Consider the following 25,466-nt stretch of genomic DNA (forward strand, 5'->3'; position numbering starts at 1 on the left):
TTGTCAAAACTATATATTCCTTATTTGTTCATAATATAACATATGTGAAATTTGAATCATTCGAATGATTGCTTCCATCCATAGGTCTAAATACTTTTTAAATAGATATATCATCATTAGTTCAAGAACCGTGTATATTTGGACATTTCTAGTACAATGATTTAAATGATTACAAACAAACATGTGAAATGCATGGAATCTTGTAACTATTCATAAACTCTATAGAACTATGTTCATGCATGTGGTCCGGTTGTTGATAAAAATGAAAGCTCAGTAAGGAGAAGACTGACCTACAAATGTGGAAACTATAACAAACTCCTAATATGTACTTTGTAGTCGATAACTCGATATATTCGGTCGCTTTGGTCGGTGTTCAGCAATATAGATGGTTCAGAGTGCAAAGAGAGAATGACAGGTAATGGGTACATGTGTTGCGTATCTGGAATTGCCACTTTTTGGGTTTTATGCATGTAATTGCCATTGATGCATGCACAATTGTTAGGTGTTATTAATACGTTGTTAGATGATAATACCAAACTCATTTTAAGTTAACTTTTTATGTGATTGATCAAAATTGTAACCGTTGTTTTTTTTTTTTTCCTTTCTTTCTTTACAACCCCAACCAATCTTCTTAGCTTTTCAACAGAAATAAAGAAGTTGAAAAAGTTGAACTCGGCAAGATTCTCGTGTTTGGTTTAATTACTTTGAATCGGGCTTACTTTTTCGGTTTAAACTAAATTAAAACCGTAAAATCATGTCTAGAATTCCAAATCTCATTCGGTTTTACTCGGTTCTCATCTGATAATTCAAAGTTTAAAACCTTGAAAGATAAATAAAATTTTAGTCGGTGCCCCAAATCTATTAGATATGATCATAGAAAATGTAAAAGAGTTACAACAACAAGGGTTCCATGTCTTCTCTCCTTACAAAACTTCTTCCAACACAACAAAGACACAGAGAAAGAAAGTGAGCGTATTTACAAAGTGGAGTAGAGACAGTGAGAGAGAGAGAGAAGGAAGTCAAGGAACGGTCAAGCGATCAGAGCCAAGAGGCTTCAATGAAGATATTAGACGAAGGAGATGTAGTCTCTCTACAAATGGTTTCAACACAGCTTCTTCTTCAGGAGGAACAAAGGCCAAACATATGCTCAGCTCTTGTACCGCCTCTCCATATTGCCTGCTCCACCATAAACCATACCAACAACAATTCAAGATCTTTTGTGTTGATCAAACTAAACCGACCAATTTACAGAACAAGGACAAGCAACAAAAGAACCATTCTTTGTAAGGATTTAAATCTATTACCTTTCGTAGTACAGCATCATACCAAGGTCTCTGCGAAGTACCCAGTTATGAGGTTGCAAAATCAACAACCTTTCTGCAGCCGCTATAGCCAACCTTTTGATCAGCAGAAAACGTATGTTAAGGCCGAGAAAAATTAAAAGGGTTTGCAAAATCTTTCTTCTTTCAAGTTTTTTACCTAAGTTCTTGAGGCCGCAGCAATGGGCAATTAAAACTACTGATGTTGTTAAGTTGACTAAGAGGAGAAGTCAGCATTAGTCCAGGGGATGACTTCGTAGCACGTCTCCAGTGAAGCCTCTGCAAATAACCAAAAGACAATATAGAATCTTTCAGTATGAAATCTTTTGGAGTTAAAGATTCGTAGTTTAGTTATTATAGGTGATTAAGGACTTACAATCAAATTGGCAAGAGCAATTCCAATAATGTCTCTGTTTGTTGCGATGTCGAGGTCTTTAAGTGACTTTGCGGTTAAGTCTGATGCCATTGATCCAGGATCATCAACGCAGCTTCCATTGACAATAGAGAACAAGCTCTGTCCTGAAGTTACTTTAAAGAGTTCCTCAGGATACTCCGTTTCAGGCCAAATCAGAAAATCTTCCCCAACTGGAGATCCAACAATTTTCACATCGAGGCGCTTACAAACTTCAATGTATATTACACTAATCAGAAATGCTGCACATGGACGAAAACAAAAATAATTAATGATGATTAGAGACAACAACTGAGCAAAAGGGTAACTCTGATTGAGAAAGCCTAAAGATGAAACTATTTACCAGTGCTGCTTCTACAGTTAAGTACAGAGTGAAGGTAGTAGTGTTCTGGGTCTAAAGTAATAGATGTCCTCTTGAAGCCTCTCAAACCGAAGAGAACTGCATTTACAGCTTCGAGAACTTGTACCATGTGGCAGCCGATGTCTCGTGAGACTAGTTCTGCCTCTACGTCTTTGGCAATTGCATCTATTTTACTCAGCCAGTCGGATACACTCTTTTCATCTAACTGCAACACCTCCTCAGAATCTGACTCACTTGAATCAGATTGATCTTGGACACTTTCCCTCTCGTTCATGAGTGACTGAGCATCCCTCTTTCGGTTAAAAGCCATGTACGCTTCATCTTCAGCAGCAATGTAAAACAGAACCTGTTGAGTCCATTTCCATAAGTAAATAAGCAAAAGCTTCAAGGATATAAGTAACATATATAGAAACTTCAACAAACTATGTTACTAAAATCATCAGAAACCAAGTAGAGGGTCAACAAAACCATAGTCATATCATGTTCAGTAATGGTCTGAAGCAAGTCACCAAAGAGTCAGGGATTATACCTTAAGAAGAGAATTTCTTATATACCTTTGCAATCGAAATTTCACTGTCTTTCGATTGGATAGAGATCTCTCGAGCAAACATTTGTCTGGCTGACTTAGTGACCTGTAATTTAAAGTAAATCAAGAAACAGTAACATGAGCAAACCTTATATAACAAAATCCATATGAATGCTAACAGATATCACCAGTCACTATACAGATATCATCACTATTGCAGATTCAAGATCCAAGTAAGGAAGAATCATATAGTGGATTTACAAAATTGAACCTCTTGGTAAGTTTTGGGTCTTGGTGAGTCTTTATTAAGCTGACAGAGAAAGAGAGGGTAAGCAGAAGAAGCTGAGGCAGTCCTATTCCGAGGAAAAGGGATCTTCTTTTCAATTCCAGTCCAAGAACAAGGACGACGACGTTGATCATGATCATACCTGATGATCGTTAAACAACATAAACCCATGTATCCTAATCTCAGACTCATACAACAAACTCCCAAATTTCTAAACATTTTTAACCAATACAAGCATAAGATGTGAAGGGATAAGTAAATCACCTGAGAGAAGTAGTATGATGACCAAATCCAACAAATCTGGAAGCTGGTGAGGAAGCAGCCGTCATAGTCATCATAGCTGAAGCAGAGCCCAAAAGAGCAAACGAAGATGATCCACACAACATTGTTTCTTTGATGGGGAGAGAGAGAGACGAAACAGAGAAAGATATTTTTCAAAGATGAAAAATTTCGTAGATTTGGAAAAAGACTGAAGTTTTATAAACAAGAAGAAGAATCTTCAGAGACGATGATGATGAGACAAGAAGAAGGTTTGTGAATACTACAATTCAAAGTCATGGATATGGCGTCTGGATAATCACTTCCAGCTAAAGAATAATCTGAGAATCTACAAGGAGTAAAGCAATTGCGCAAGTACAATCGAGATTTACCCAGTTCCATATCAAGCAAATGCGATTGAATTTAATAAAAATGGATGCTTTCTTCTGATTCTTTCCCCAAAAAGACGGTTCCTTTAAACCAAGAAAGTGGAGAAAACAGAGGAGGAGGAAGAGAGAGGTTGGAGCATTGTTGTTTTCTGGGTGAAGATTCGATGTGGGTTTTAGAGAAGGAATCTAGGGTTTTTATATCAGAAGGATCTCTTCTCTTGAGTAAGTTTTCTCTCTCTCTGTCTCCTTCTGTGGTGGTGATAATGGCGGATTTGGTAAAAGGAAGATAGAAGAAGAGGTTTTAAAAAAGGATGATGAGTTGATGACAACACTTGTTGCACAGTTACAAATTATAAATTAATATTCTATAGATTCGTAAAAGTTTTTTTTTTCTTTTTCTAAAATATTTTTTTTGCCTCCTTTGTGCGTTACTATATATTTTTTGGAAATATATATATATATATATATATGAAAACTAAAATTACTCAAATTTTTTACTTGTTTTATTTATTTTACCAATGATAAGGAAATCGGTAAAAAGATATTATTGGAAACTTTGATAACAAAAAAAAGGAACTTTAAAAGTTTGTTTTGTTATTAATTTACTTTCAAAATTGTTTTTGTGTTTACATACTGTATTATAATTTGATGTTTATAAATTCGTAACGATATATTTTATAATTTGATGTTTATAAATTTGTACCGATATACATATATATATATATATATAAATGCTTATTATTGCACAGTAATTTTATTATTATTCAAATACAACCAAAGGAAAAATATTGCAAAAGTAAAAACAGAAATAGAGCGAGAATCACGAGAACACGTATCATATGCATGAAACATCCCTCTATATAAGCATCCAAAAAACTTCATGACTGACAAAAAATGTGGAAATTCTAAATTTTTAACACCTGGAGTTAACAATACATCCGTTATGAAATTTTGGAATGTGCAAATAAGCGTTTCGAGTTTTCTACCATAGTTAGTAACAGTTCCATAGTTAGTAACAGCTCCTTCAACTGATTGATAAAACTGTCCGCAACCGACTCAGCACTATAGGAGGGGGTCATCTTCTTCAACCATGGTTTGCTGCTACACTCTACCCGGTACAAGGGCTCTGTATTTTGTTTCTTCTATTTATTAAAAGTTTTAAAAAGTTTAAAACAAGCTATGTATAACGTTTATTTATTTTGAATATAATTTAATATTTATTAAAAAAAATAAAAAATAGTAACAGTTCCATAGTATAATACTTGATAAGGAAATAGGTGTTTGATGATAATCTGTTACTAACCAGAGCAAAAACATTTATCGCCAGAAACCAGAGTAGAGCTAGTTTCTCTGGTGAGATTAACTTCACTAATGTAATTTCTCTATTAGTTACTGTTATGAAAGAAAATACATTATTAATTGTTATTAAGTAACAAAAAGATGATGATATAAGATTAAATTTTAGTGGTTTGTTTTTGTCAAAAAAAAAAAAAAAAGAGTATTAGTGGTTTGTAACTTTGTATTAACATTGTCATATTCAAATTTGATAAATACATGTGTGTGCATAGTTATGAGATACATATATAAACCATGTATATATACTCAGCTTTTAATTTAGAACTATACTAGATTATGATCGTGCTAGAGCACGGGTTAAAATTTCTTTTATTTATATTGTAATTTTTGTATAAAATATAATTTATGTGATTGTTTTAAAAAGTTTTTTTGGATAAAACATTATGCAATAAAATTATATGCTAAATATGATGCTTGAAAAAATACATATTTTGTAAATTTTATATTGTTAATTATTCTAGATAAGTACTCGTACTATAACACGGATTAAATTTTATTTTATACAAAAATTTGTATATTTTATATTTTAAAATAAAATTTTAATATATTGTATTAGTTTATGTATGTGAAATTATTTCAATAATATATATTCTACATCATGATTTGAATGTCATTATAAGACATAATTTTGTAAATTTAGTTTTTAAAATGCAAGTTATTATATTATGAGTAATTTAATACTGTATATGATATACTTTTTGTTTTAATATACTTAGTTTTTTGAAATTCTTTCATATTATAGTGACATATTATTGACCATTGCTATAGCAATTCAAATTAGAGCGTTTATAGTTTCTAATTTTTTATCTTTAAATATTCATGATATTCTTCAAAATATCAAGTTTTAATATATTAAAAATATTTCAAAAGAAATTATTTAACGTTTATTATAGTATATAAAATTATAAAATTCAACAAAAAATATGAAATTGAATTTAAGTATTCAAATTCTTACCCATTACTCAGTAAAACTTTTAATTCAATAAATATTTATTTTTAAAAAAATAATATTACTAAACTTTGAATATTTTATAGATTGAACAATTTATACTTATTTTTAAAAATTCAACTTTTGGTATATCTGAAAATAAAACTTTTTTTTTTAATTATAATAAATAATATAATAATTGATTTGTTTCACAAAATAGACTCATATATAAAGATGAGATGTGAAGTATAATGATAATTAACAAATTAATATGGTAAGTTAGATATCAAAGAAATTTATTTGATGAATAATTTAATAAAGAAAATTAATATAGTAAGTTAATATGGTAAGTTAGATATCAAAGAAATTTATTTGATGAATAATTTAATAAAGAAAATTAATATAGTTTACAAACGGCTCTATTTGTCTGGTATTAAAAGTCACATATTTTTGTTCTAATTGATTCAATTATTTAAAATATCTTAAGTTTTGGTCCGGTATATATCTTAGATTCCTCAAAAGTCGAACCTACATAATTGTAAACTTTTCCCCTTTTTCGCCAAACCTACTGTACTAGATAATTTAATTAGAAAGATAATTTTGATTACGTCGATAACTTTTATGTGGTTCTGAATTTGATACATTGGATTTTGGAACTGTTCTTAGTTTAGTTAAATTTTAATTAGGACGACTATCTTCCCAAAACATAAGCATATATTCCCGCAGATCCCATAAAGAAAACTGGATAATGTAGCCGCTTGTCTTTATATTTTTATATAAGCGTTATTTGTCTACTTAACTTTTATATTTTGAAAGTGGATTACTTACTTTAAATGAGATTCGATTCTGATAGACGAATCTAATGAAAATTACATGAAACTGAGTATGAGATAAACCAATAATAGCTTTTGCTTTCTTGTTTTTCCTTCGCACAAAGCTTTTTTTTTCCTCTATAATTTCTGTCTTTTTTATATATAGATATTAATATTATGGAAGTAGTAAGTGGATGATATCCTCATCCAGAACGATTGGTAGGAGCACGGCACAATCATCATTGGTATGAATAATGGCAGTATATATATATGCTAAACAATGGTATATTGGTATGTATCTAATTCTAACAAGTATGTATATAAAAATTAAATGGATTTCACGTACGTAACTACACAAGCAAAACGCGTGAAGAAAATACACTTATATACATACGATAAACTAATAGTATTATTAGTAATGTTACGTTTACCTGGTTTTGGATACTTTATTTTTCTAATTAACCAGATTCATATCATAATTGTTGTTTATGAATAGATTTTGTTGTTCGAATGATTTTAAGTTTATCATATAATTAGGACTGATTAGGGGTATTGTTAGGGCATTAATGGTCGACTTTTCCTACTATTATTCATGTCATGGTTAACCATTATGCATGTTTTAATCGCGAAATGTCAAAAGTAACATATACATTTCACATTTGCTTTTAGAAATTAGTTTGAATATCAAACTCAAATATATCTTGATGAGGATAAACGATCGTGACTTATTTACGTTATTAAGTGACGTTAAAAAAGGAATATTACTATTGGGATCCTGACGTTACAAAGACTAAACCAAAGTATCAACTTGAAAGGAGTGCTTGCCCCACATGACGATGGCTGATTGACAATAATATTTTATAGTTTATATCGAGTACTAGTTTTTCAAAATGCTTTAATGTTTATAATTTTTTTTTGTCAAATAGTAATGCTTATATATATATATATGTTTATATATCAATTATATATAGAGTGGAATCGTAGGGCTCCGTATCTGTATGGAATTAGCTACGATATCCCAAACTCCATTATCCATATCTTTGTTTTTTTGTGTGTCAATTATTTGTTTTGTTCTTGACCTTTTGATTGGAGTTTATATTTTTATTATATAAAGTAGCTAGACCATAATTGGAAGGATAATACGTATGTATGACTATGATGAATTGGCTGGTTATGTGGATTAGATATTCGTTATAATAAAAACCTGCATATATTAATCTAGATATAAACAATGATTTCAGGCTCGTTTGTGATTGTTACTTCAAAAATTTTACATTAGTTTTTACTTTTTACTAGGAACTGTTACTTAATAGGCGAATATAATTGTACTTAAATTTATGGTACAAAAATGCATATATCATATGAAAGTTGAACAGCCCAAAAGACTATGAGAGTGTAGTTACTAGTAAGAGCATGTGCATCACCATACCCACACACCGTCCCACATAATAAAACATTTAAATTTAAATGGAAATGAAATTAATATCAGAGAAACGTATCTACACACGCGACGTTTTTTCATCCGTCCTTCAAGACACGTGGCGCGGTTTTATTGTTTCGTGGAATTAGGGTAAGGGTGAACCAAAAAAAATTGTTGGGTCGCGACATTTTTCCTCTCCGTCTCTCTTTCTTTACCCTCTGTCTCTCTCGAAGGCGATTTGATTCAGAAGGGGGATTTCTCTGAAAATTGGGTAAAGCAAAGGTTAATCTGCCGTCAATCGGTTGCAATAGGAAGAGGTTTGTGTTCTTCCCTCGTTTCCTTGGATGATTTTCATTTTTGATGTATTATCTTTTTCGGTTTAAGGCAATTGTTTATGTGATTCAAAAGTTTTGTTTCTGATTTTTGATTCGATTGTTGTCTATCTCTATGTATATGTTCTCTCTGATTTTAATTTCGAATTAGGGTTTGTTAATATGTTTAGGTTTTGGATTTAGGGTTTCGATTTAGGGATTCGTTTTAGTTTTTAGGGGTTCTGATTTAGGGATTCGATTTAGTTTTTAGGGGTTTTGATTTATGGTTTCGATTTAGTTTCTCCCTGATTTTAGTTTATGATTTAATAACTATCTTAAAATTGTTTCTAATTCTTCGAAATATATTTGGGGATGCAGATTTCAAATGATAAAATTTGTTGCTTTGGTCGTATTTCGAATGGGATAGAAAGCTTTAGTCAATTCCTACATGGTAAGTCAAGCCTTTCTTATGAATTAAAGCGAGTTTTAATATTGCGCTTATTTGTTGTGAAACTTGATTGTTTTATGTTAAACCGAGTTTAACATTGCACTTGTTTGTTTGTTATGAGTTTCCTCAGCCACACGTAAAGGAAGCCTCACATAAAGATAAATCACATAACAAGTAGCAACCAATCACCCTGTCAAAGGTAAATAATCGATTCTATTAGCATCAAAAATGTCAATTTCTTGTTGTTTGTTGTATACTTGGGGTATGTTGTGGTATCATTTTTTGATTTGGTAGAGAAGTTCATATGTTTTGTATCTTTAGATTCGTCAAGTGTATCTTTAGACTAGTTCATATGATTTGGTAGACTAGTTCATATGTTTTGTATCTTTAGCTGCTTATATAAAGCTGCGAGTATATGTAATGTTGCATTTGCATTAATATATGTAACTAAAGCTAGTTATATAAAGCTGCGAGTATATATATTGTTGCATTTGCATTAATATATGTAACTAAAGCTAGTTATATAAAGCTGCGAGTATATATATTGTTGCATTTGCATTAATATATGTAACTGACAGTATAACTAAGTTTGTGTAACTAAAAGTTTCAAAAATGTAGTTGGTGTACTTGATGTTTGTTGTCATAAATTGTGATTAGACTTAGGTAGTTGAAGCTTTGGTCATAAAGTAGGCAGTTGAAACCATACTTTCTTGGTTCCTTGTTTCTTCTTTTAAAAACGAAACCACACTTCCCTCTTTTCCTAATCATCTCAAACTCTTTCCTTGTTTCTGTTTCTTGGTTCCTTGTTTCTTCCTTGTTTCTGTCTCTCGTTTCTGTTTCTTGGTTCCTTGTTTATTCTTTTAAACACGAGACCATACTTCCCTCTTTTCCTAATCATCTTCTATCTCTCGTTTTTGTTTCTTGGTTTCTTGTTTATTCTTTTAAACACGATACCATACTTCCCTCTTTTCCTAATCATCTCAAACTCTTATTCCTATGAGTTATTACAATACATTCAGTCAGTCCGCTAGTTATTTAGATCTTCTCAACAGTCAAGGAAAATAGTCATTCAACCATTGTCACAAGCTAGGCATTTGTTTCCTTGTGTCATTTGTCTCGATGTGTCACAAGCAAAATAGTCATTCAACCATTGTCACAAGCTTCTCATGTCATTTAATCTATATATACTTCGTTTGTGGATGATGCAAAACCATATCTTCTCATCGCATTAACTCTTTTTCTATACTCCATTTCACCTCAATATCAAAATACGATCTCCATCTTTTTTCTTCAAAAAATGTCATCTTCATCAAACCATTACCACTACCAAAGAGATGGTAGGGATGATCTTGATGCTTATTTTGATGCATATTTTGATAATTATGCCGAAAATTCTAATCTCATTCAAGAACCAATAGAGCCAAAGAAATGGATTTATATCCCAAGAAACCGAGAAGAAGGCCACAATAATCTATGGAATGATTATTTCAGTGATACTCCAACATACCCGGACTATTTATTCCGGCGACGGTTTCGTATGCACAGGCCATTGTTCATGCGTATTGTGCAACGTCTCTCTACAGAAGTCGAGTATTTCCGTCAATCCCAGGATGCAACCGGTCGTGCTAGTGTGTCACCTATACAAAAATGTACTGCAGCCATTCGCCAATTGGCATATGGTACTGCCTCCGACACAGTTGACGAGTATGTACGAATTGGTGGTTCAACAGCTCGGAAATGTTTGCACGAGTTTACCGCCGCAATAATCTTGTTATTTGGCGATGAATACCTAAGACGCCCCACACAAGACAACCTAGAGAGACTACTCTATCAAAATGAAAAACGTGGATTTCCCGGTATGGTTGGGAGCATTGACTGTATGCATTGGGGGTGGAAAAATTGTCCAACAGCTTGGAAAGGGATGTATTCACGATCAACCGGAAAACCTACAATCGTGTTAGAGGCGGTAGCTTCGTATGACCTCTGGATATGACATGCTTTTTTTGGAGCTCCAGGTACTATGAACGATCTTAATATTCTGGATCGATCAAATGTTTTTGATGACGTTCTTAACGGTAATGCTCCGGAGGTCAACTTCTATGTCAACGGAAGGGAGTACTATTTGGGGTACTATCTCACAGATGGTATTTATCCAAAATGGGCCACTTTTATACAATCTATCCGGCTTCCACAAGGTATGAAAAATTCTCTATTTTCTAAAAAACAAGAAGCTGTGCGAAAAGATGTTGAGCGTGCATTTGGAGTCTTGCAAGCTAGATTCACCATTGTTAAAAATCCATCTCCTTTATGGGATAAGTACAAAATAGCAAATGTTATGAGAGCATGCATAATACAGCATAATATGATTGTCGAGGATGAACGAGAAACATACAGTTTCAGAAACATTCTTTCTGAGTTTCAATACGGAGAAGATGTGGATCAAACATATACCGTCGGTGCCGCCAGTTTGGGTTCAAATATGAGCAGTACGATTACTCGTCGAACACATATGCGGGATAAACAAGTTCATGACCAGTTAAAAAAAGATTTGATTGAGCATATTTAGACAAACTTTGGACATCTTCCACATAATGAAGATTAATGTCAAAAATTTTATGCTGAGAATAAAATGTATGTTTTAATTTTTGATGTTTCTATGGTTTATGTTTTTATTTTTCATGTTTTAATTGTATGTTTTGTTTTTTTTCCAAGTTTTTCTAACTTTGTAATTTTCTTATATTATTAGTGTTATTGTTATATGTTTTATTTGAATTAAAACTTAAATATGATTTTACTTATTAATTTAAATAATTAATTTAAAAAAAAAAATATTATTTTTTTCATGAGACCAACTGTGAGGGACACCAAACTCCTACCAAAATTAAGAAACTCTAAAAATAATCTTAATATATTTGAGGGACCATTTTCGGTCCTTGACCGCTGCACATGCCCTAAGGTATGCAAGTTTTGCTCATCGAACGTCATTATTTGAGCAAGATGTTTCCAAAATATATAATTTTAGTAATGGATCAATCATATGATATCACCGTACTACGCAGCACGCATCTAACTTCAATTATATGCCAACTTGCTTTTATAATATTGTATAAATTGGAAAAGACAAAATATTTTATGTTTTTTGTATCATCAGAAATCTAGATCTGTAGATATATTGATTTATAGAACCTTCCCATGAAGATTGGACCTATACTTATACAGTACTGGTCTCTCTTTTTCAAAGCTGGCAGTCTCATACCTTTATCCTACGGCCTACCTAATCTTTTTGTCCCATGAATTGCATCACATTGGATGGATAAATTACCTATTGATATGCATATACATAAATACTTCCCAAGTTTATTATATAGTTTTCTGCCATTTTTTACAAATCAAAAGTCTCGAATATTATTGTTTAAACACCACTACACAAATGATAAATTGGTACCAGACCTATGTCATCATGTCAGTACTCTTAGAAAATGATTGACCAAAATATTTTTGATTCACATTAGGCATAACTCATGAAGTTTCAGTTTCTTGATATTATATTTTTGGAAGATTTGTCAATGTAAATTGATAAACTCTACTATGAATCGACGTCAATGTAAAAATATTAAACAATGATAAGAAAACACGACAAGATAATATAAGAAAACTAGACACGAGTGCACTCTCTCTCGGTTTGTCACAGGACTAGACATGAGTACACCCTAAAAAAGGACAAATCCTAATGTGATATTTGACTTATTTATTATTGGCCTATAGGGGTTTTAAAAGACAATCTTAATGTACAAGTTAATATTTATTTTCCACAGTTATATATTTTTCTTATGTTAACAACATGCATTATACAAAATTATTAAATTAGGATAAATTATATGTTTTCGTTTATTAAATTTGTAAGTTATAAATAGCTCATCAATTATAATAATTTGTATGTTATTTCATATGGTTTATGAAGTAACCAAAGGGCACATTAACACAATAATATAACTTTAAGCAGGTTTTTTATATACTTCTTTTTACCATTTTGGCTGTTGTTAACTTTTTAAGTTTCGTAATTAAGAAGTAAAACTCATCAAACATAATTAGTTAATGAATCAAAGGTTCAAATGGTTGCAATGAATAGAGTGGACTAAATAATTCCTTACACTAACAAAATGGTTTTTATTCAATTTCATAAATTTTGTTAAGTAATACTCCTTTGCTTCCTATGTATGTTTATAAAATCGTAGGCCGGGATCGTTCTTGCTATTCGTCCTGCATTTATTACTTGTACAAAGTAGAGAGAAAAATAAATAAAAAAAAGTTTTCTTTCTCCTGAAGCAACTTTAAAGGCGATTAGTCTCCTAACCCTAATTGCCGCCGTTGGCCTGCCTCACGCCGGCGACGAGAATTGTTCCAGATGCCAAAGCGAAAGAAAAAGAAAGGCTCCTCTCTCTCTCGATCTCAAATCCCGGGAACCTCGCAGTTCGCTCGAATCTCTGCGATAACTGGGATCTCTTCTCAGAAAGATGACGGAGACAAATCCATAATCCTCGTAGACTCGTTCACATGTGACACCCCCGAAGAATTAACTGTCGGGATTCCACCATCTACGTCAGGCGCTGCTGGTTCAGGGGACCCAGCGGCCTCAGCGGAAAAGATCCCCTCAGATCTGACATCTCCTCTTGCTCCCCAAGATGAAACTTCTCCACCTACGAATCTATCGGCTGTTGAGGCATGTGTCTCCGGCGAAAAATCCCAGGAAAAGGTGGTAAATACTGGTGCAGACTCGCTGGGCAAAACTGTATCAGCTATTTCTACAGGGAAGGCCATGCCGACTCTGGATAAAAAGTGGTCGAGTCTCCTCAAAGATGATTTGGAGGAAATTGGTACAACATCACAACATATCACGGGTGTCCCCTTTGTGCTCATCCCTGATGAGAATATTGAGGAGGCAAAGGATGAGTTCAAAGAATTCGTATTTGCTCAGTTTCATGGCAACTATCCAGAAATGGGTAGGGTAATCAGAGTGGTGAATGCCTTGTGAGCTAGAACGGGACCACATATCTTTGTGCACAACACGGGTCCAGGTGCGTTTCTGCAACGAGTGACAAACCAAAGAACCAGAGCTATACTCCTCAGCCGGCACATGTGGAACATAGCAGGGTTCCCCATGTTTGTTTCTCCATGGTCGCCTGAGTTTGAGCCTGATGCACCGAGCATTACCTCACCTGCAATTACAGCAGAATTTCGAAGAGTACCATACTTACTTTTCAACAAGAAGAGCCTGAGCAGGCTTGCGACAACGGTTGGAAAGCCAATGGCTTTGGCTCCTGAAACAGAGAGGAAGGAAACATTTGAGGTCCCAAAGGTACTGGTCAGAGTTGATCTTACAAAGGACCTACCAACAAAGCTCATCATGGGGTTATCCTCTGGACGTGAATTTGAGGTATCTGTTACCTACCCTTGTTTGCCTCCGAAGTGTTAGGAATGCAACGCGTACGGTCACGACCAAAGTCGGTGCAAGTTGTGGCTTTAGGTACCTCCCATGAGCAGAACTAGGACAAATCGATCTCAGAGTCGACCTAGAATCAATAGAAGATCTTGTCAAAGTCGCTCTCCTGCAGCAGTGTGGAAGGTAAAAGAAGTGCCTAAGGTAGATGCAGGAAATGTAGCTAATATGATGGATAAATCGGAGGAAGATTTAGAGGTTTCTCCAGATCCTTCAAGCAAAAAAGGGGAGGAGAGAACACAGACTGTGAATGACGGGGGAACTCCATCTGAGGATACGTCTAACACAATAGTCACTAGTATTGAGAATACGACTATGACTATTGCTGAAAAAGAACAGGAAGATAGGAATCATAGTACTGAGGCAGAGGCCACAAATACTTTGAATAGCTCAGCTCATGATGCTGAGGACAATGGAGCTCCTTTTATTCTGGTATCGCGCCGGAAGAGTGGCCGTAAGGCCACAGTCTCTAAGTAATCCAACATTATATATGTTTTTGTGTGGAATGTAAGAGGTCTGAATAGTACCAGACGTCAGGACTTAACGAAGGATTGGATTAACATCCATAAGCCACTTTTTGGAGCGTTTGTGGAAACGTATGTACAAGCAATAAATACAGGACGAATAGCAAGAGCGATTCCTGCAGGATGGAAATTTTTCGGAAATTTTAAGTACCATTCTACAGCAAGAGTTGTGCTGGTTTGGGATCCATCAGTCAATTTGGTGGTCTATAAAGTATCGGCGCAGTTGATAACATGCGGTATCTATATTCCATCACATAATATTAATTTCTCGGTTTCTTTTGCTTATGCTTACAACTTACCAGAGGAAAGACAATCGTTGTAGGAGGAACTGGATTGGTTGAATGGTAATACTCCGTTAACAAGTCATCTGTGGGCGGTGATAGGTGACTTTAATCAGATCCTAAGACTTTCGCATCACTCCGAGCATCTCTCGCCGAACATTGATACAACGGGAATGGATGACTTCAATTTGGCTATGCAGAATGCAGATTTGTTTGAAGCCCAAGGGAAAGGTCTAACCTACACTTGGTGGAATAATCAAAAGGATAGCCCGACATCAAAGAAGATTGATCATGCGTTCATCAACCAACCTTGGGCTCAGGTCTTTCCAAACTCTTATGCAGATTTCCTTGCGCCACTGCAATCAGATCATGCAGCTTGCCTTTTTCAGATGCCTTCTATTAATCGCGAGGTTAGAAAGTCGTTTAAGTTTTTCACCCATGTTGTAGCACACAATGACTATCATGCGTCAGTTAGACAAGCATGGAACCCGCAAGAGATCCAGGGCACATGTCAGTTCAAGCTAGTACGGTCTCTCAGACTATTAAAACCAGTGATCAGGGGTTTAAATAAGCAGCACTTCAGCGGGATTACAACAAGGGTTAAAGCTCAAGCAGATAAGGTCATAAGCGTGCAGCGGAATATTCTCTCTAACCCGGATGCTCAAACAGTTAGGGAAGAACATTAAGCTAGGGAGCAATGGAATTTTCTAAAGTCAGCAGAGAAAAAAATCTTTCGTCAGAAATTGAGAGCTACTTGGATGAATCTTGGAGACAGAAACACAGCTGTCTTCCACAAGTCTGCCTCCCAAAGAGCTGCGAGGAACCACATTCACTATCTTAGAGACACGGAAGATAGAAGCTTGTTGATCTTAAGGATATCAAGGAACATGCCGCAGATTACTTCCAGGGTATAATAGGATGCACAGAGATGCCAGTATCTCCTATCTCAATAACCGAGATACATGATTTGCTTTCTTTCAGATGCACTGACACTCAAAGACAGGAGCTGCAGAAAATGGTCTCAGTAGAAGAAATTAAGAGCGCTGTCTTTGCAATGCCGAGGGACAAGAGCCCTGGTCCAGATGGATTTTCAGTGGAATTCTACAGAGCATCCTGGGACACAGTAGGGACGGATGTTATCGCTGCATTGCAGAAATTTTTCAGGAATGGTCGACTTTTGAAGGACTTTAATAACACGGCTATCACTCTCATTCCAAAGCAAACTGAAGCATGCAAAGTGGATGACTATAAGCCGATAAGTTGCTGCAATCTGACATATAAAATCATTTCCAAGATCATCGCCAACAGATTGAAGCCACTTCTCCAGGATTGCATTAGTCCAAACCAAGCAGCGTTTTTAAAAGGATGAAGCCTGGGAGAGAACGTGCTATTGGCGTCGAAGCTAATCAGGGATTATCAAAAAGAGACGTGTAGTAAGAGTTGCATGCTCAAGGTAGACATAAGGAAAGCGTTTGACACGGTGTGTTGGGATTTTGTGCTCAAGGTGCTTGAAGCTCAGAACTTCCTAACTATTCTTTGCACTTGGGTGAAGGAATGCATCTCATAACCAAGATTCTCGATATCAATCAATGGTGAACTAGCGGGTTTCTTTCCGGCGAAAAAGGGCTCCGTCAAGGCGATTCACTCTCTCCATATTTGTTCATTATGGTTATGGAGGTGCTATCCAAACTGCTTGAACGAGCTGCAGACCAAGGACACATAAGACTACACCCTCTCTGTGCCTCTCCAGTGGTAACACATCTTTTATTTGCTGACGACTTGCTGGTTTTCTCGGATGAAGCGAGACACTCTCTTACTGGAATTGCTGAAACAATGAAAACATTCAAGAGCATCAGTGGATTAGATGTCAACCCAGAAAAGTCAGAAATTTTCTTTGGGGGATATTCGGAGGTTCAAGTGGCAGTCCTTAGCGTCTTGCAAGGGATTAAAGGTGGTGTATTTCCTACTCATTACCTGTGTCTTCCTTTAAATCCAGCGAGAATATCCTTTGCTACACTGCAACCATTCATCGAGAAAATCATAAACAAGCTGCATGCTTGGACAGTAAAGTTTCTATCTTTCGCTGGAAAGATAAGGTTGATATCCTCAGTCATTTATGGCATGGTCAACTTCTGGAGTGCAGTGTTCAACCTTCCAAAGCGGTTCTATGCCAAAGTGGACTCGCTATGCACAGCTTTTCTTTGGAAGAACAAAGTCACTTCGGCAGTGAGGGCAAGAGTAGCATAGATAGACGTCTGCAAGCCTAAAGAGGAAGGGGGACTGGGTATTCGTTTGTTGGAGGACTTTGCAGTCGTGTTTCAACTAAAGTTGATTTGGAATCTTTTTACAAATGCAGGTTCTCTATGGGTAGCTTGGATAAGAGGTAATATGTTGCAAAGAAAGAGTTTATGGAGTCTAAGAGACTCTCCAAGGCTTTCCAGGACAATAAAATCAATGATCTCTCTGAAGTCTCATATGATGGAGTTCATGAAGTGTGAAGTAAGAGATGAAAAATTTTGTTTCTTTCTGGTTCGATAATTGGACAGGTCATGGTCCTCTACTTACTTTCATTGGTGAGAATGGACCAAGGGATCTCCGCATTAGAAAGAAAGCCAAGGTAGCGGAGGCGGTGAGAAATGGTGAATGGTGGATGCTGGGAGCTCGCTCAGAGGCGCACCAGCAACTCATGATCACACTAACAACAATCACTCCACCCCACGCTCTTCAGGGCCATGATGTTTATCTATTGCGACGAAGGTCAGGCTCTTTCTTAGAATCTTTCTCTTCCAAGAAAACTTGGGAGCAACTGCGATCAATCTCCCCTTTGGTACCTTGGAAAAAGTGGTCTGGTTTAAAGAAGGGGTACCCAGATTTTCTTTTATCCTTTGGCTAGTGATGAAAGGAAGACTGCCTACGAGGGACAGGTTGCGAGCATGGGGACTAAACGTTCCTGCAGCTTGTGTGCTCTGTTCAAATGGTTTGGAAACACATGACCATCTCTTCTTTGAATATCCTTTCTCCGCAGGGATTTGGCAATCCTTTGCTTCAAAAATTTGGAGTCACCCCCCAACATCAGTTGGCTCCATCTCCACTTGGATCATGCAGACTAGAAACCCAAGATTTTCAGGTGTAGGCACACTCGTCAAGCTGCTACTGCAAGCAACATGCTACCTTATCTGGAAAGAACGAAACGCGAGGATTTTCACCAACATCAACTCTTCGCCTCATCAGTGCAAGCAGGTTTGGATCGTGCTATCAGGGATAGGCTCATCACGGTCCTAGGATCTCTTCTTGCTTCATACTTTGGATGTATTACTTTCCCTTTCTAGTTCCAGTTTGTCTTTTTTCTAAATAAGTTGTATCAACGATGTAGAGTGAAAATCAGAAAATTGTAATAAGTTTAACCTGTTACCAAAAAAAAGAAATCGTAGGCCGGTTATTGGAACCAATGTATGTAACCGGGAACGGTCCGTTGAGAATGAGATGACTCGAGTAAGATGGGCTTAAATTGGGCCTAAGCTCAAAATTTGACGCCAAACCAACCCGTTTGGATACCGTCAAACCGCCATAGTTCACTGGTACGAAACGAAGAGCTGAATAGAGAGGTGGAGACGGAGAATAGCACCGAGAAAGACGAAAATGGTAGGTGGAAGCGGCGGTGGAAGAGGAGGAGGAGGAGCATCGGCGGATCTTCACTCCGCAGCACGATCCGGTGATTTAGCGGCAGTTCAATCTATAATCAGCTCTAATCCGTTAGCTGTTAATTCTAGGGATAAGCATTCTCGGACTCCGTATCCTTTTTTTTTTGTTTTTCTCAGCAAAATCACTCCTCTTCGATTTTGATTCTGGTTGATCGCGAAAGTTTAAATTCTCTCGAGTTGTTTCGTTTCTCTTATGATTGTTGAATGTTATTTGGCACGGCCTTAGTTAGGGTTCACGGCGAGCTCCGTGTTGTTTTCAAAACCTAGGTATCATTTGTTTCGGGAATTTACAGGCTTAGATAGGTAAGCACGTTTATGCTGAGAAGAGTAAGCTGCTTGTATTGTATTTACATGTTGATATAGCCTTACCTTCCCATTCTTTGTTAACAGGTCTTTCTAGGTGTTTAATCTTGATACTTCACATATGAGTTATGGAAAATAGCCAAGTTTATAAGCTATGTGGTTAGAGAATTTTACAGCTAGAGAGATGATAGATTTGACTTAGCTGGTTGTTTGTCTGCTTCAGGAAGAGTGATCTACTTTTCTTTTTTTCCTTGTATGACTGTGTTGTCCATTTCTTTGTCCTTAACATCATGTTCTCTTGGGGGAAATAGACTACACTTAGCAGCATGGGCAGGCCATAATGAGGTTGTGAGCTACTTATGCAAGAACAAAGCCGATGTTGGTGCTGCAGCAGTAGACGACATGGGTGCAATTCACTTTGCTTCCCAAAAGGGGCATTTGGAAGTTGTGAGAACTCTATTATCCGTTGGGGCTTCTGTGAAATCTATCACCCGCAAGGGACTTTCACCTCTTCACTATGCTGCTCAAGGTTCTCATTTTGAGCTCGTCAAGTATTTAGTTAAGAAAGGAGCAAATGTCAGAGCTACGACAAAGGCCGGGAAGAATCCAGCAGATGTTGCGGGTAATGCAGAAACCCAAAACTTCCTTGAAGAATGTGAAGAGGAAGCGAGGAAAGCTAAGGCAAACAATAAGAAAAAGACAGAAGAAGTGAAACCTGAGAGTTGTAGCAACGAAGGAGATACCAAGGATCTAAAAAGAAAGGATTCTGAAGATGGAAACGAGGAGGGGAAAGAAGAAGCTTCTCAGGTAGCTAAAAAGCCAAAAGTTGCTCTTTCTCATCTTCAGGAGACTGACGACACAGAAGTTGATCAAGAAGAAGAAGATACTGAGGAGCCAAATAATTTAACTTGTTCTAATCCATCAGAAGTATCTACTTAACTAGAGTTGTAAGATCCATTTTATGAGATAAGTCAGAGAACTTTTGTTTGTTCGTAAAAGTCTGTAAAAGAATCCATCAGTTTCCATTTTAGAATTGGTAAAACAGATTGTGGTTTTAGGCTGTTCAATCAATCCTGTATTGCTTTCTTTTGCTTTAAATGATTTAAGATTACATCACACAACTGTCTACGAATCATTACACCCACTCACTGACTCTCAAGTAATGTTTTTTTCTAAGCCTTTGGAAAAAGAATTTTCAAGTATTGTCTCGCCATCCATCCGAGAACTGAGAAGTAAACAAGTACCAAACAAGCACGCTTCACTTGTACCAAGAGATTCACATTAGAAAACTGGTTCTTAACTGAACAACAAGCTTGAGGGAACCAAGATTTTGCATGCCTTAAGATCCGTACGATGAAGACTGTGATCATGGAAGTTGCGAAGCCAGAGACAATGCCAGCGATCACATCATATTTCCAGTACTTTGGTGTTGCTTCTCCATTAAGCCATGACTGTAAAAGCTTAGAGATTCTGGAGAAAAACCAATGAAAGAGAAACAATTTGGTGAATAACAATGCCAAGACAAGACAAGACAGAGAAACTAAACAGATGATAGAACATTCGTATATGTTTTCGACAAAACAAACACCTCAACCACTGTCCTATTACAGATTATTATGGCTATTATGCTTCATCACTCTCCTATATTCTGTATGTAATTAGCTATGATAAAAATATGTATAGAAATGAGAGAAAACATAAGAACTTACACAATAGTGTACTGCTTAACAATGTCGGTGAAAGAAAGATCATTTGCTGGACAACCGAAAAAGCTATCACGATAAAGCTTTATTTTTGGAATCCCTAATGTATACCAGCAATCGTAAGTCTCATTCACCTGGACAAACAAAGATATTCACCATCAGAAACACAATGCTACAAAGAACAGTTAAACCAACTTATATCATCCAAGTCAGAGAGATTCTATATGGTAAATAAAAAACATGCCTTGAAGTTATCTTTGGTAAGCAACGCAGCACCAAAGTTAGGTCTACACTCAGGAGGAAGGGCTTCATTAGGTGCTTCTGAAAACGCTAGCCGTGTTTGACCCATTAAGTTATCTTTATACTCTACCTGTGAATGCCATGAAGGGATATAAGTAAATTGCTCTACTTTGAAAAACAAAAGACAGATTTTGCTGATATATAACACAACCTTGAAGACAGAAGCCCAATAGTAATCATACCGACATCTGAATTTATCTCTCTCAAAAGGGTAAAAGACATGTTGTGCTTTGATGTTCAATAATCCAATGCCACACACTTTAGAAGACCTAAGATCAACAGCTACATCAATAGATAAGTAGAACCAACATCAGTTTCTCCATCAAAATGATACTAAACCCCAAATTAACACAAGAAACCTATCAATCTATGGAATCAATTGATGATGAACTCGGGAAACTTACAGCTGGAAACAATTTTGCAGCGGGAATGAAGAGACGCGGAAGCAGAAGCAGCAGCAGAAGAAGAAGAAGAATAAACCCACAATTCACCGATGAAAATCACAAAAACCCCTAATAACAACGATAAGACGACGAAGCTGGTGATCGAGAAGACTATCACTGTACAGAATCGTAAAGCTAACGAAGACAAATTCCTCTTTTGCTTCTTTGTCGTCGTCGTCGTCGTCACCGTTTCTTCGGAATCCATTTTTAAAGCTTTCTTCTCCGGTGAGTGAGTTTTTACTCAGAACAAAGAAATCGAAGGTTCCATCTTCTCTCGGTGATCTAATCACGACGGTCACCGGAAAATCAAATCATACAGAATTTTTTTTTTTTTTTTTAAATCGCTCCTCTCTTTATTTCTCTCCCCCTTTCAGAGTCTTTGATTATCGTTGTAAAATAAATGCAATTAAAACTAAAAATGAATTTTCAGACAAAGGTTGATCCAACAATGTGAATGTGATGCTGACTCAGCATTACACATGCCACGTGTTCCACATGATATGTTTGGGCTTTAAATGGGCCTGTTTTTGGACTTTTAAGTCTTTCCGAAAACATTCCACGACGCCCGGTCTGCACGATTTACGAAGCTTGCTTGAGAATTTTGAGAAAAGGGCAAATCCGTAAATAAAATCAACATCGTGGCTCCGATTCGATTGCGATTTTCCAAATTCTTGAAACCCTATACAGTTTCCCTCTCAAAAGGAGCGTAAAGGTCATACCTTTTCACCCAATTCTTCATCTTCTTCAACCTCTGTGTCCCTATAGTTTCAGACCAATCTGTTTCTACTTTCCCAACGTTACCTCAATTTCGGATTCGTTCATAAAGATTCACACTTTACCTCCTCGAATCGTGTTTGGGTGTGGTGGGTCAATCGATTCTCTAATTGCTTCCATTGGGTTTGTAAAGGCTTGAGTTTTTGTTCTGGGTCAATCTTGTCTCTAGGGTTTTATACCTATAACGATGGAGGTAAGTTTGACGGCGGGAGCAATCGGGAAGATAATGAGTGGAGAAGTGACGAGTGAGAATGACATGATGCCGGTGCTACAAGTGACGGATTTGAAGCATGTTAAGGCTCATCAAAATCCAACGAGTGAGAGGTTTAGGATGGTTTTATCAGATGGGACGCACTTGCATCAAGGAATGCTCGGAGCTGATCTGAACAATCTTGTTAAAGATGGTTCTCTTCAATCCGGTTCGATTATTAGACTTACTCATTTCGTCGGTAGTATCGTCCAGCAGCGAAGGTGATTTTTTTAATCCGTTTTGTGGTTTTATGTTTGATCTGTGAACAAAGTTTTCTTGAAGTTAGGATATGTGAAGCTTTTATCATTCTCACTTAGATTAGTGTACTATATATAGCCAATGCAGTACTAATAATTCAGATTAATTCATTATGATTCGTTTTTGATGTCAGGATTGTTATTGTTATGGTACTTGAGGTGATAAAAGTGAAGTTTGATATAATTGGGAATCCTGTTCCAATAAAGCCTAGTGATCAACGTGGAACCGATTCTGGTATTAAGTTGAATACAACTGGTTCTGAGCAACAAGGTAGGGGTGAGTCTAGTGGTGTCCGTCAAGTAATCAATACCGAGACTGGGAGAAGTAATGCAGCTATTTCACCTCAAGTTGTTCAAAGGCAAGTGTTTGGTACTGGTTCTAGTGTTCCTGCATCAACACCTTCTTCCACTCGAGCATACAGCAATCCGTCTGCAGGTCATGGAGCCCCTAGGCAGGACTATGCGCGTGATCCTCCAACCACTTATCCTCGTCAGCCTACTTATCAGCCTCAACCACCACCGCCAATGTATGCAAACAGGGGACCAGTGGCAAGGAACGAAGCACCTCCTAGGATAATTCCAATTAATGGTCTTAGCCCGTACTCAGGTAGGTGGACCATCAAGGCCAGAGTCACGAATAAAGCAGAACTTAGGGAATACAGTAATCCCCGTGGGCAAGGGAAAGTGTTCAGCTTTGATCTTCTTGATGCTGATGGCGGAGAGATACGTGTTACTTGTTTTAACGCTGTGGCTGATCAGTTCTATGACCAGATTGTTGTTGGTAATGTTTATCTGATTTCCAGGGGAAGTTTGCGGCCTGCCCAGAAGAACTTTAATCATCTTCCCAATGATTACGAGATCACGCTGGATAATGCATCAACTATACAACAATGTTATGAGGAGGATGCTGGAATCATTCCACACCATCAATTCCATTTCCGTACCGTAGGTGATATTGAAAGCATGGAGACCAACAGCATCATTGATGTAATTGGTATTGTGTCATCTATCAGTACTACTGTTGCAATAATGAAGAAAAACGGAACTGAAACACAGAAGAGATCACTTCAGTTAAAGGATATGTCTGGTCGAAGTGTGGAGGTAACTATGTGGGGTAACTTCTGCAATGCCGAAGGACAAAGGCTGCAAAATATTTGTGATTCTGGTGGCTTTCCGGTTCTTGCTGTTAAGGCGGGCAGGATCAGTGAGTTTAACGGAAAGGCAGTGAGCACCATTGGATCAAGTAAACTGTTCATTGACCCTGATTTTGTTGAAGCCCTGAAACTGAAGGACTGGTTTGAGAGAGAAGGAAAGAGTGTCCCTTGTATCTCCATATCTCGGGAGTTTTCCGGGAGTGCCAGAGTAGATGTTCGCAAAACAATATCACAAATTAAGGATGAGAAACTAGGGACCTCAGAAAAACCAGACTGGATCACAGTCAGTGCCACTATTATATACATGAAGTTTGACAACTTCTGCTACACAGCTTGTCCTATCATGAACGGTGATCGTCTATGCAGCAAAAAGGTCACAAGCAATGGAGATGGCACATGGAGGTGTGAAAAGTGTGATAAAAATGTTGATGAATGTGACTACAGGTATATACTGCAGCTCCAGATACAGGACCATACGGATATTACTTGGGTCACGGCATTTCAGGAGGCTGGTGAAGAGATAATGGGCATGTCTGCTAAAGATTTGTATCATGTGAAGTATGTAAATGAGGAGGAGGAAAAATTTGAAAGTATCATCCGTAAGGTTGCTTTTACCAAGTACATCTTGAAGCTGAAGGTAAAAGAAGAAACATATGGCGACGAACAGCGTGTGAAAGCAACAGTTGTGAAAGTGGACAAGCTAAACTATTCATCAGATACCAAGACTATTTTAGATGCCATGGATAAACTCAGGAACAGAGATGCAAGTTCTCTTCCCATAAAGCGAGAAGGATCCCATCACACCGTTGAGGTGGTTAACACTAGTATAGGAAGTGCAGGAACCAGAGATCCCTCATCAGTCGAAAGAAGGGATTTCGGTTTACACGCACATCAATCGCGTCAACATGGGAATCAGTATAGTAATGGCGGCTCTGGGCCTCATGGTGGTGGTGCTACTAGCTGCAATGTCTGTGGAAACAGTGGTCATGTTTCTGCAAACTGTCCAAGCGTTAACGAACCACAAGGGCAGTACAGAGGGACGTCTGGGAGTTATGGAGGAGGACTACCTAGGCAACATGTTGGAAGCTACTGAGATTCACAATCATCATCTGATGCTCTCACTCTTTTGTTGTACACTTTTGGTTTTGGTCTTATGAACTAATACGGGGCGTTTCTGAAGCCTTTTTAGGTTATTTATGCATATCAGGTTCTCTTTTTTATGTTTGGTTTATGAAATCAACAAACTCGTTTTTGTGATATATTTAAGTTTCTCAGCTAAGAATGAGACTATGAGTTGGGAACAGTGAAACAGAAGAGAAGTACGATTTCTTATACTTCTAAATTACTAAAAAATGTTACTCTGAGAAGTATATGCGCCATTATGTGTTTGATTTTGAACTCATATGATCTAAAACTTTCATCAAAGGAACAATCTTTCCAAACTAGGAGGTTT

The 25,466-nt window shown here is 36.7% G+C and overlaps 7 protein-coding genes across 11 annotated transcripts; 5 read left to right on the forward strand and 2 right to left on the reverse strand.

Annotated features, from left to right (window-relative positions):
• Nucleotides 1-838: 838 nt before the first annotated feature.
• On the reverse strand, nucleotides 839-3,888 carry LOC104731648 (uncharacterized). 5 transcript variants are annotated; one of them, XM_087479001.1, is made up of 9 exons: nucleotides 3,555-3,888; nucleotides 3,169-3,244; nucleotides 2,890-3,046; nucleotides 2,647-2,724; nucleotides 2,075-2,438; nucleotides 1,696-1,973; nucleotides 1,480-1,598; nucleotides 1,305-1,397; nucleotides 839-1,176 (listed from the first exon to the last, which is right to left on the reverse strand). In XM_087479001.1, the coding sequence occupies exons 1-9, from the start codon at nucleotides 3,562-3,564 to the stop codon at nucleotides 1,020-1,022; spliced, it is 1,332 nt and encodes a 443-aa protein (XP_087335127.1). In that variant the 5' UTR covers nucleotides 3,565-3,888; the 3' UTR covers nucleotides 839-1,019. The 5 variants fall into 5 exon arrangements, with proteins under 5 accessions (XP_087335127.1, XP_010449387.2, XP_010449386.1 ...); XM_010451085.3 differs by having other exon boundaries at nucleotides 2,622-2,724; nucleotides 3,555-3,878; XM_010451084.3 differs by lacking the exon at nucleotides 3,555-3,888 and having other exon boundaries at nucleotides 3,169-3,435.
• An 11,413-nt stretch (nucleotides 3,889-15,301) lies between these two features.
• On the forward strand, nucleotides 15,302-15,814 carry LOC109127943 (uncharacterized). Its single transcript, XM_019233558.1, has one exon. The coding sequence runs from the start codon at nucleotides 15,302-15,304 to the stop codon at nucleotides 15,812-15,814; it is 513 nt and encodes a 170-aa protein (XP_019089103.1).
• A 679-nt stretch (nucleotides 15,815-16,493) lies between these two features.
• Nucleotides 16,494-18,021, forward strand: LOC147930482 (uncharacterized). The gene is made up of 5 exons (XM_087476889.1): nucleotides 16,494-16,561; nucleotides 16,730-17,224; nucleotides 17,272-17,381; nucleotides 17,485-17,511; nucleotides 17,675-18,021. Exons 1-5 carry the CDS (start codon nucleotides 16,494-16,496, stop codon nucleotides 18,019-18,021), a joined length of 1,047 nt encoding a protein of 348 aa, XP_087333015.1.
• LOC104731650 (uncharacterized) lies at nucleotides 16,584-20,248 on the forward strand. Its single transcript, XM_087478675.1, has 2 exons — nucleotides 16,584-18,919; nucleotides 19,444-20,248. The coding sequence occupies exons 1-2, from the start codon at nucleotides 18,768-18,770 to the stop codon at nucleotides 20,069-20,071; spliced, it is 780 nt and encodes a 259-aa protein (XP_087334801.1). The 5' UTR covers nucleotides 16,584-18,767; the 3' UTR covers nucleotides 20,072-20,248.
• Nucleotides 18,024-18,410, forward strand: LOC147930483 (uncharacterized). Its single transcript, XM_087476890.1, has one exon. It carries the CDS (start codon nucleotides 18,024-18,026, stop codon nucleotides 18,408-18,410), a length of 387 nt encoding a protein of 128 aa, XP_087333016.1.
• Nucleotides 20,185-22,040, reverse strand: LOC104731649 (uncharacterized). Its single transcript, XM_010451086.3, has 5 exons — nucleotides 21,540-22,040; nucleotides 21,287-21,417; nucleotides 21,080-21,205; nucleotides 20,842-20,969; nucleotides 20,185-20,602 (listed from the first exon to the last, which is right to left on the reverse strand). The coding sequence occupies exons 1-5, from the start codon at nucleotides 21,781-21,783 to the stop codon at nucleotides 20,305-20,307; spliced, it is 927 nt and encodes a 308-aa protein (XP_010449388.1). The 5' UTR covers nucleotides 21,784-22,040; the 3' UTR covers nucleotides 20,185-20,304.
• Nucleotides 22,041-22,131: 91 nt separating this feature from the next.
• LOC104731653 (replication protein A 70 kDa DNA-binding subunit E-like) lies at nucleotides 22,132-25,316 on the forward strand. The gene is made up of 2 exons (XM_087477511.1): nucleotides 22,132-22,823; nucleotides 22,994-25,316. The coding sequence occupies exons 1-2, from the start codon at nucleotides 22,540-22,542 to the stop codon at nucleotides 25,104-25,106; spliced, it is 2,397 nt and encodes a 798-aa protein (XP_087333637.1). The 5' UTR covers nucleotides 22,132-22,539; the 3' UTR covers nucleotides 25,107-25,316.
• Nucleotides 25,317-25,466: the final 150 nt, after the last annotated feature.

The sequence above is a fragment of the Camelina sativa genome, chromosome 12 (genome assembly GCF_030686135.1).
Source record: "Camelina sativa cultivar CO46 ecotype springtype chromosome 12, ASM3068613v1".
Taxonomy (NCBI): Eukaryota; Viridiplantae; Streptophyta; class Magnoliopsida; order Brassicales; family Brassicaceae; genus Camelina; species Camelina sativa.